Raw genomic sequence first — 10519 nt, forward strand, 5'->3', positions numbered from 1 at the left:
GCAGGGGGAACCCAGGCTCGGAGCTGAGGCTCCTGCCCCAGCACACACCTGCCCACAGGGAGCCGGTGAGGGGGTCACTTCTCGAAATGATGGCGGCTCACGGACCCACCCGCTGCTGGCCACAGGTGCCATGCGGACCCGTGCCCATGAGGCAGGCCAGCGCTATCTCCGCCCTTCGGCACTGGGCCCACTTCCAGGGTGGTGCCTTCGCAGGTGCCCCTACCCAGTTCCTTCCATGCACCTGTGCCAAGGGCCATGGTGTGGCGGGGCCAAGCTCCCACGAATGCAGGTGGTGCTCCCCCAGGCTCCCCAGCCACCCCCTGACGCTCGGCGTCTGCCCCTCTGCTGCCCCAGCGTCAAACACCAATCTCTGTAGTGTCCCTGAATCAGGGTGACTGGGGGCGCAGGGGCAGTGGAATGGGGCCCCAAGGAAGGGATGGATTCCTCTGGAAGATCACGGGAATGCCAACAGCCCCTGGGTACCAACTCTAGTACCAGATGACCACGTGAGGGCCGGGATGCTAGAGGTCAAGTGAGAATGGGGCCACCGAGTGTGGAGGCGGAACCTGGGAAGCAACCTGCCCCAGAGAACAGCTTTTAAATTAATTAGGAGTGTTGGCAGCTTGGGGCAATGGAGGTTCTTGATGAGTTTTGACTTTTAGCACTTCATTAGCCAATGATTTGACCATTTTTTGAAAGCCCGAAGACCCTGCACTGATGATAGTATTTGCAAAAAATAAGCTCTCATTAAAGCAAGATTCATTGCAAAAGCGAGGTGAACTTCCTCCACGGGGTGAGGATTCAGGCGGGGGCTAGCTTGTGAGCAGCAAGCTAATTTCACCCCTAATAAATGTTAAATAGAAAGAACGAAGAGCACGACACTCCCGGAGAGGCAGGTCCTGGGTAGAAACAGTTAGATTTTCAAGAAATTGAAACATCAAAAACCTTAAACGTAAATGCCAGCTGGTGGTTAGCAGTCACGTCATAACCGCCAGTGCGCCTGGAACTAACCCAGTGACTTCAGCTAAGTGTGTTATTACATGAAAGTGGGTTCTGATCAGATCTCAGACAGGTTCACCCACATTCTTAGGATTTTTATGTGAAATAAGCAATGCTCTTTCCAGAGCCCTGGCCTGAGCCAGGCACCAGAAGCCTTTTCTGCAGCAGAGAAAATGCGTAACATGTGGTTCGCATTTACCGCTGGTGACTCACACTCCGGGCCCCCAAGCCTCACTTTTCATAGGCTGCGGCCACATCACAGGGCAGCCTCGTCGAGGGGTGCACCCCCTCACCCCCTCCCGCCCCCACAAAGCCCCAGGTCATGAGTGGCCGGGGCGGCTGCCAGGCTCACACACCCAGAACAGACTCACAAATTACAGTCAATAAAGCTCACACAAGCTCATCCAACACGCATGTGGGAAGGGCTGATGAGGCTGCTGTGTGGCAATTAGACTAAATCATGAGTGGCTGACACGCTCAGCTCCAGTCAGCTCTTCCTAAGCAACCGAAAAAGACTTCTCATCCCCTCCCCCCATCTCCTGCATCGAGGCCACTGTTCTCTTGCCCGTGCTCGGGCACTGAGCCTCAACCCTCTTCACGGAAACCACAGACACCTTCCTGACCACCATTATGGCTACTGGCTAATAAAATGGGGTGCTGGCCCTGCCTCCCTCTTGGGGGGGCCTGAAGGTTGAAGAAGTGGGGAGCTCTCACCCCGGGCTTTGGTCACCTCTGACAGCACTGCCTTCATCAGGGCAGGGGCGGAGGGAGGGCACCCTCCCGGGGACAGGCAGCCACACCCCTCTGCCCGGGGGAGGCTGACCCCAGCCTGAGCCGGGGGTCCTGGCCTGGCACATGCTACCCTAATCTGGTGGGCAGAGCTGGCTCCACCCACTCAGAAGACACTGGGTAAAAGGAGGACGAGGACAAAACGCAGGTGGGCACAGGAGAAAGAGGCACCGTGCCTCCTCGCCCTTCAGCGCCCTCAGCCCACTCAGAGGGGTCTGCACCCAGCACAGGGCCTGCTCCCCCACCCCCCGTGTTCTTCCAAAACAGCCAGACCAACGGGACCCCAACGAGGCCACTGACATGGAGATATTCAATCAGTAGCATGTGATGTCCAAGACCTGTGTAGGCAAAAAAATGTAAAACCATGCGTCCTTCAGCCTGGGACCCAGCAGACCTCCGAGTGAAGTCGAAGACTCAGGATGGTGCTGGTTCCTGCCAGAAGATCTAGACCTCAAAAGTCTCACCTCGAGCCACTCAGCACCACGGTAAACCCAAAAAAAAAAAACGTGTGTACGAAAAATTGCTGGAATTGCAAAAACGTGACTTTTTTTGTGATTTCCACGTGAGAGCAGGCAACACAAGCTCAGCATAAACAGAATAACTCTGTCCTGTTGCTGTAAGAAAGCTGTGGTTCTTCTCAACTTCAGGGAGCTGGCAAGACTGAGTTATGTCAGATCCGCAGACCCAAGCAATGCATTTTTAAGAGTCAGCAACGGTGCCCACCAGGTCCACATGCTCATGGGCACCTTTATGGAAAGGAGGGCAAATCCCAAGTGGATAAAGGAACCGGCTGAAGGAAGCAGTGCAGGCGCTTTGGCACCAGCCCACACACCACAACTCTGGGTCACCAGGACAAAACGCCAGGCTCCTGTAGCAAAGCCAGAAAGGGCTTTGAACCCTCTGGCGAGTTCAGTCCCCACCTTGCAGGAGACGAACCAGGTGTGACCGCACCTGTGATGCTCACAGCAGTGGGAAAGTTCATGGTCCACCTTTATGGCCACTGGCTGATAAAGACTGGGCGCTGGTCCTGCCTCCCCCCACAGAGAGGGGTTTCCTAATCTCCTACTTAATTGCTTAGAAACACCTAACAACAGAGGCTGTTGCCGCATGTCATGGGGGCAACTCCCCGGCTATCAGGGGATCAGAATCCACCCAGCACACCAGCGCTCACCCCACCCTGTGCTTGTTCGGGACAGCTGGAGAAAAGTCCCCAGTGGGCCAGCGCACTCCGGCTTCAACAGCGAGTCTCTGTCACTGATTTGTGAAGTGTGTGCATCAACCAGGCAGTGACTACAACGAAAGAGAGTCTCGCTTATGCCGAGAAACACAGCCCGGCATGTTCCCTCCAGAGCACCGCTGCAGCTCCAGCAGCCCCCACAGCTGCCCTCCGCAGGCGCTGCAGGCGGGGACGTCCCAGGCGGGGACGTCCCTCGGGGAGTCTGAAGCCAGGAGCACGCTGGCAACCATGGCCAAGAGGGTCTCCAGGTGGGCCGGGGGGCGCACAGGTCCTGGAGGGCGAAGCACTGGCGTCCGCTGTCACCCACCCACCCCGGCTCACTATGGGTGCGGGAGGCGCCCCTCCCGCCGCCACACGGTCCCCGGACACCCAGCAAAGGGTGCCGGCTCCTTCTCCACACACTCAGGCCTGGCGGCGGGCGCTGCTTCTGGTTTCGGGCTGCTGAAGCAGAACCCCCCAAGGCCTCGGCGTGGGGGCGCCCGACCCACGAGGCAGGGGCAGCAGGCTGAAGTTTAATCACGCTGCGGGGGCAAGGGCAGCCCCGAAAGAGCTGTCTGCACCGAGGCTCCCAGCCAGCTCCGCCGGCGCCAGCGCTCCCAGCCGACCCTCCCCCAGACCCCCCGCCGCCCGCGGCCAACCTCAGCTCGGTCCGCGCTCTGCCTCCGCCGGCCGCAGCTCCCGCGACCGCCGGCGCCGCCCACGGTTCTCGGGGCGAATCTCCCCGCGCAGCGCCCGTTCCCCGCCCCCCGCACTGAGACTCCGCTGGGGGTGCTGGGGGGTTGTGGTTTCGCAGAGACGGAGACCGGCGGCTGCGCCTCCACCCGGTGGCCCACGCCCGCCCCGAGTCCGCTCAGCCCCAACCTTCTCGGAAAAGAGCTTCGCTTGAAACCACCGCGCGACGCGGCCCCCAGCGGGGAGGGGGCGGGTGGCAGCCGGCGGGTCCCTCCAGCCCAGGGGACCGGGCCGAGAGGCGGGGGCGCCCTGCTGGGTCGGGGAAGCGGGACCCGGGCCCGGGGCTGCCCAGCCTCCCCAGGAGGCGCGTCCTTCCGGGCCCCGCGCGTCTGCGAACTCCAGAACCGGCATCTCCAAGGCTCGCGCGGGGCGGGCTGCGGCCGCGGTGTCCTCGGCGCCCGCGGCTTCGCGTCGGAGCAGCGGCGGTCCCCAGGGCGCGCTCGCGGCGGCACTCGAGTTAAAGAAACTCCTCGGCGGCCACCGCGGGTTGGCCGGGGCGGGGAAGGGGGGGTGGTCGCCCAGCGCAGCTCGCGCCGAAACCAAGGGCGGCCTGACCTTCACGGAGCCGGGGCGGGGGGCCCGGCGGGAGCCGCACTCGGATCCCTGCACAGGTGGCAGCCCGCGGCTCGCCGCCCGCACAGAAGAGGGCCTCGCTGCGGTCCGTGCCGGTGACCGAAACCGCGGCTCCCTCCCGCGGCCGCGGTCGCCCCTTCCCGCTCTGCCCCGGCGCAGGCCAGGCTCCCCCCGGCCCCGGGAGCGCAACTTCCCGAGCCCGCAAGACCCCAAGGAGCGACCCCTGCCTGGCCCCGGGGTGGGGTCACGGGACCGGTGGCCCCGGGGCTCAGACACGAGCGGAGGGAGCGAGTGGGCGGCCGGGCCGGGCCCGGCCCGACCCCGCGCGCTCCAAGCGCGCCTCCCCCGGGCGACCTCCTGGCCAGGGACCGGGACGCCGCAGGCTCTTTTGTTCTAGAACCGGGGGCGGGGGACGGCGGGCCCCGGACTTGGCCTGGAGAGCGGGTCCCCCGAGCCCTGGCCCCGCGCCTGCCCCCGCATGATCCGCCTGCCCCTGAGCGCAGGAGACGGGAGGGGAGGGGCCGGGCCTGGGTCGCACCGCGCACTCACCTCCCCTTCCAGCTGCACAGGTCGCTGGAGTACTGCGCGCCCGCGCCGCCCAGGAGCACGGCCAGCAGCGCGGTCAGCAGCAGCAACGGCGGCGGCAGCGACGGCGGGGGCGGGCCCGGGGCGAGGGGCCGCGACCACAGCTGCCCCGCGCGCCCCCAGGCTGCCTGCGCCGCGCCCCGCATGCTCTGGCTCCGACTCCGCCGCCGGCCCCGCGTCCGCGCCCCGGGAGCAGACCCTGGGGCCGGCGAGGCCAGGCGGGGCGGGGGTGGGGGGTTCGAGTACCGGCGATCACCTCGCGCGCCCCCCGCGCCCCCTGAGTCCCCCGCGCGGCCACCCGCCCATCCTGGCCCGCCTGGGGCCGCCCGCGCCGCTGGAGCCGCTAGAGCCACGCGCAGATCTCCGCGCCCGCCGCCGCCGAGCCTCTGAAGTCGGCGAGTCTGAGTCTGCCCGGCTGGGCTCAGCTGGGGGGTGGGGCCCACGCGCGCCCCGCCCCGCCCCGCCCCGCTCCGCGCCGGAAACTCCTCCCGGGGCGCCAGGCAGGACGCGCAGACACCGAGTCAGCGGCGAATCGGGGGCGCGGGTGCCGGGGCGGGGGCGAGGGCGAGGGCGGGAGGCAGCTCCGGGGCGCGAGCGGGGTCCGGGGGAAAGGGACCGGCCTGAACAGCGGAGTCGGGGCGGGAGGGCGTCGGCAGCAGCGCGTCCCTGGCGGGTGCGAGGCGGAAACGGGGTGGAAACCCGAGATCCCCGAGTACTGGCCGAAGCGAGCCTCGCCGGCCACCTCGATCCCCGCGGAGGCGGCGCCCTGCCCCACCCCGCGGCGACCCCGGCGCGGAGCGAGGCAGGCCCTGGCCCCGCCGGTGCTGGGTCCCCGCGGGGTGGTCCAGGCACCCGGCGCTGCCTAGAGTTCGAGCCTCGGCAGGTCCCACCTCCCTACTGCCGCGGCGGCGGGATCGGGAGGCCCAGCTGTGGGCCCGGCTCCCCCCGCGGAAGGGCCGAGCGCGCGGCCCCTGCACCCGGAGGACGTGCTGCTGCTGCGCCGGTGCCTCTGCTGAGCTCTGCCAGCCTCGCCCTGGATCCGGGGGCCGGATGGTTCTCGGGTTGGGGACCCCCTGCGCGTGGCGGGATGTCAGCAGCACCCTGGCCCTGCACTCTAGACATCGGTAGCGACCCCGACCCAGCTTCGACAACCCAAACTCTCCGCATATTTTGCCAAATCCCCCCACCCATGTCCACAGGACAAGACCTGCGGAGCGTCCCGCTCGTGTGTTCTCAGAGTCGGTGCCTTTCCCAGGTGGTCGCCGCGGCCTCTATGCTCCTGACCCAGCGGGGAGACAGCGGAGACCCCCGCCCGGACTGGGGAGGCCGTACAGACTCGGGCCAGAGAAGGAGGGCTAGAGGGCGCCGCCAGGCAGTCCCCGCTGCGAGCGCGAGCGCAAAGCCGGTTCCTCGGAGCTGCGCGTCAGGGGCCCTGCCCGAGACGCCTAGTCTCAGCTCCAGAGCCGAGCGCAGCACCCAGCGGTGGGAAGGCGTGGCCTTGTCCCCTCTTTCCCAGCCAAGATGCCTTCCAGGAGGACTGGCAAACCACTGTGGATGTCTGAACAACTGGGCTGTGACCACCGGAGCAGGTGGGGAGAGGATCTGAGAACTGAGTCTGCAGGGGCTGAAGTCACCAGCAAAGGCGGGTGGGGCCAGACCTGCCCCTCAGGAGAGCTGGGACGAGGCTGGGGGCCTGAAGAACCGGAAGATGGCAAAGTGACGGCTGAAGGTAGTTTCATTGGAAGGATCTGTTTGGAGTGGCCCCGGAAATGCGCACTTCAGCATCCACCCGTCAAAAGCCTGGAGCCAGGACTGCCAAGCACATAAGGTGACATCACTTGAGACTCAAGGTCGGGTTGAGGTTTGGGGAACACACCTGTGCATTTCAGAGCTTGAGGACTTCCCCCTCCCACCACCTGCTCTAGGACTGTATCTTCCCCCACCCCCATCACTGCAGGTACCAGGATGCCCAAGCTGGTGTGGACAGGGACCTGCGGCTTCACACCTGCACACAGCAACCACTTTCCTGCCCTCCAAGCATAAGAAAGCAGCCCCGCCAGGCCCCACACACCCTTGCAGGGGCAGTGCTGGGACCTCCTGAGTTATGGATTTGGACGTTGGGAACACACAACCTGCCATGACCTGCTCAGGGTCTCAGAGCCCCCGGTGGCCACTAGACCAAAGGGCAGAAGCCACCGCTGGAGAAGCAGGGGCTGATTCCAGCCGAGGCTCAGGCAGAGATCTGCCCAGCTGGCAGGCTGCCCAGCCTCCTGTGCCCAGAGGGCTGGCCTAAGACTGGGGTCGCATGATGGTGAGTATGGGCCCCTAGTGCACTTTTTAAAACCCATAGATAATACAGCACAAGAGTGAATCCGGGTGGAGACTTCAGACGTTAATAACAGCGTATCAGTATTGGTTCTTTGACTGTCACACACCTACGCCCTAATAAGGGAAGGTCATTGCAGGAGAAGCTGGGTGGGGGAAGGGTTGTAGGGGACCTCTACCATCTGCTTGGTTTTCCTGTAAACCTAAAACATTAAGTCTGAATTAAAACAACAAAACAAACTAGGGTAAGAATGCTTGCTGGGCAGTGTTCTTGGAAGAAACTAATCTATCTTAGGAAAGGAGCCTGGCCCTCGCTTCCAGGGGCACAGGTTCTTCCCTGGGGCTGTGGTTCCCCAAGCTGTTCTCTTGGGGGAGTTTGTGCCCCAGAGACGTTGGGTCCTCCTGGGCACCTCTGCTGACCCCTGTCCTGCCCAGCAAAGCCACCTGCAGATGAGCCATCCCCTGAGATGGGGTTCTTGGTGTTGGGAGGTATCAGGCTCCTAGAGGGTGCAGGCTGAGGGAGTCGAGCTGTCTGGGGTGACCTCCAACCACTGCCCCTTGCACCTCCAGGCCCTGAGGCGCTATGAACCAAAAGGATCCCAGCCGGTTGTGTGTAGCCCTCCCTGTGGTCCTCTGGGAGGCTCTTCAAGGAAAGAGCCTTGGGTGTGTCTGTCCCTGGATGTTTGGGAAGGGACTGCTTCCCAGTGAACATTTCACAGGGTTTGACCCGGGAAGAGAGCATCGTCCTCCCACCCTGTCGTGGGAAGGAGCTTCACAGCTTTGTGTGAAGTCCCTGCCCCCGTTGGAACGCTGAGGCTGAGCCATGGAATCGGAGAGCTCCGGAACCCACTGGGATCACGCCTGCCCATTCCCTATACGGGCCGGCCCTACACCCTGGAAGATGGCAGCTAAGGGGTCTGGGCCGGGGGGCCTGTTGCCCAACCGTAGGTCTGTACCAACCCTCTCTCCCTCATCCATCCATTCCCTCAAGGAACAGCTATCAGGTACCTCCTGGGCAGATTTCTGTGATAAACAGTTCTGGGTGCAGCCCCTGGACAGCCCTTCTACGCCCCACCAGAGTCTGAGGCCTCAGAAAGCAGGACGTGGCCTTCCACATCTGAGGACCACAACTCACTGTGAAGGTCAAATGACATCTGCAGGCTCACCTTTGGGTTTTGGACCCAGGTGGGGGGCTGTGGGACTGGACCCCTTTCTCAGTCTTTCCAAATGTAGGTGTCCGCAGGCCCTGTGGGGTGGTGGACGGACGTGGCTCAGATATCAGCCCCCTGGCTCTGGGTCACACACACAGTGGGGTTAGCGTCTGTTTCTGAGCCTCAGTTACCTGCAAAGTGGGCCTGTTCCTGATTCTCAGGGTGTTGTAGGGTTTGTGATGTCAGGATTCAATGCCACATCTCCAGGAGGGAGCTGATTAGCCTTCATTCAAGGGCACCACCGGGCTATCATTGGGGCTTGGGGTCTCACGGGGCAGTGGGGGGAACCCCCTCCACCATCCTCGCCACAGCTGAGTTCTTTGAGCCACTGACACAGCCCAGTGGACTGTTAGCACTTTAATTTTCTGCCCAGTCTTGAGATTTTAGAAGTCTGTTGACCACCAATGTGCTCTCACCTGAATCCTCTCGCTAAAGAAGAGTTCCTTCCGAGAAGCTGGACTCCTCCAGAAAAGCATTATGAGTTTTCCCCAAACTCATCCAGGAAATGCTCTCTTTAAGCATTTGAAAAGTACTTAAGAACACCAGCCAGTCACTGCCATTCCTGTGAGAGCAGCTGCCCCGGGGCCTGCTCGGCCGCCACCTCCCAAGCCACTTGTCACTTATTTCCCTCCCAGGCCATTGTCGGCCTTCCCAGGAGACGTAATTACCGTAATTGAGGCTGAATGATAGGTGGAGAGCCTCTGCTTGTAGCTTAACGTTCAGCAGCTTCAACGAGCAACGTGTAATTACCGCAGGGACAGCCATGGACACCGGCCAGCCTCCACCTGATAACTGCAGTGTGTAATTCTCCCCTAACCCCTCCTTAACCTAATTTGCTGCCCTGTCTTGCTGTCTGTGCATCAGAGAAAAGTGGGAGGGGAGAGTTTCCTCAAGTTGGATACAAGTCCAGGCCGATCTGGCCGGCCGTGTGGCCTTGGGTGCTGCCCACCCCAGGTTGGCCTGGGGGAGAGAGGCCGCCCGCCGCCGGCTCAGCAGTGAGAGGCAACACGCGGTGCGTTGACCTCACACTGTCCTAGCTGCTGTTTGCCGCAGCATCTCACCCTGCGCCCCGCCAGGAACCGACCAGGGGTGGTGAGCTGTAGTGACTCGGCCATCTCAGGCACGGAGCCCACACAGGGAAGGAGGGGTCGCCGGCCACCACAGGGGGGTGTCAGGAGGGGCCATCCGCAGTGCAAGGTGGATTTGTACACGGAGGTGGACATCTGAGTGGACCCTGGACACGGCCAGTCAGACATGCTTAGAAGCAGGACTGTGAGCCCAGTGACCACGTGCTAGGGTCTGGCCGGCCACACACAACAGGTCTGCGGTCCCCAGGGACGTCAGCTGAGGGCCCCAGCCCACTCATTTTGGAAGCCGCTCACAGCAGAGAAGGAATTGGCATCCTCACTGCCTCGGGGGAGAGGGAGGGTCCTACATGCTGACTACCTAAAGCCTGAACCTCAAAAGCGTTGAAGGCGGGCCAGGTGCGGTGGCTCATGCCGGTAATCCCAGCGCTTTGGGATGCCAAGGAGGGCGGATCACCTGAGGTGGGAAGTTTGAGACCAACCTGACCAACATGGTGAAACTCCGTCTCTACTAAAAATACAAAATTAGCCGGGTGTGGTGGTGCATGCCTGTAATCCCAGCTACTTGGGAGGCCGAGGCAGGAGAATCGCTTGAACCCGGGAAGCAGAGATTGCAGCAAGCCGAGATCTCACCACTGCACTCCAGCCTGGGCAACAAGAGTGAAATTCTGGCTTACAAAAACAGAAACAAAACACAAAAACCACGTTGAAGGTGCAGCGTGCAGGGCACCCACACATGCTCCCGCTCCGGCTGAGGGCTGCTCCTCTGTTTTGTGAACACACATTTTCACTGAGCCCTTTGGGGGTTGCAGAGGTTATGACCCTTTGGCCCTGATCGTGGGAGTCGGAGCCACCCATCAACAAGGACAGCGGCGTTGGCACACCTGGTGAGCCGTGTGGAGACAGTGCCCCTCCACAGAGAAAATGCACGCTGCTTTGTTCCCCGAGGGCCCCACGCCTGTCCACTCCTGACCAGGCTGGGC

At 62.7% G+C, this 10519-nt stretch overlaps 1 protein-coding gene across 2 annotated transcripts in view; it reads right to left on the reverse strand.

Moving 5' to 3' along the window:
- METRNL (meteorin like, glial cell differentiation regulator) overlaps window positions 1-5289 on the reverse strand; it is a 15720-nt gene extending 10431 nt beyond the window's left edge. Inside the window, exon 1 of one of the 2 annotated variants that reach the window (XM_017524698.2) lies at window positions 4880-5289. In XM_017524698.2, coding sequence (XP_017380187.1) covers window positions 4880-5061 — 182 coding nt within the window. In that variant the 5' untranslated portion in view covers window positions 5062-5289. Of the gene's footprint in view, window positions 1-3663; window positions 3728-4879 lie in introns of those variants that run through there. The other variant, XM_037737129.1, reaches the window with a different exon arrangement.
- Between the last annotated feature and the right edge of the window lie 5230 nt (window positions 5290-10519).

This window comes from Cebus imitator, unplaced genomic scaffold (genome assembly GCF_001604975.1).
Source record: "Cebus imitator isolate Cc_AM_T3 unplaced genomic scaffold, Cebus_imitator-1.0 Scaffold36, whole genome shotgun sequence".
NCBI lineage: Eukaryota > Metazoa > Chordata > Mammalia > Primates > Cebidae > Cebus > Cebus imitator.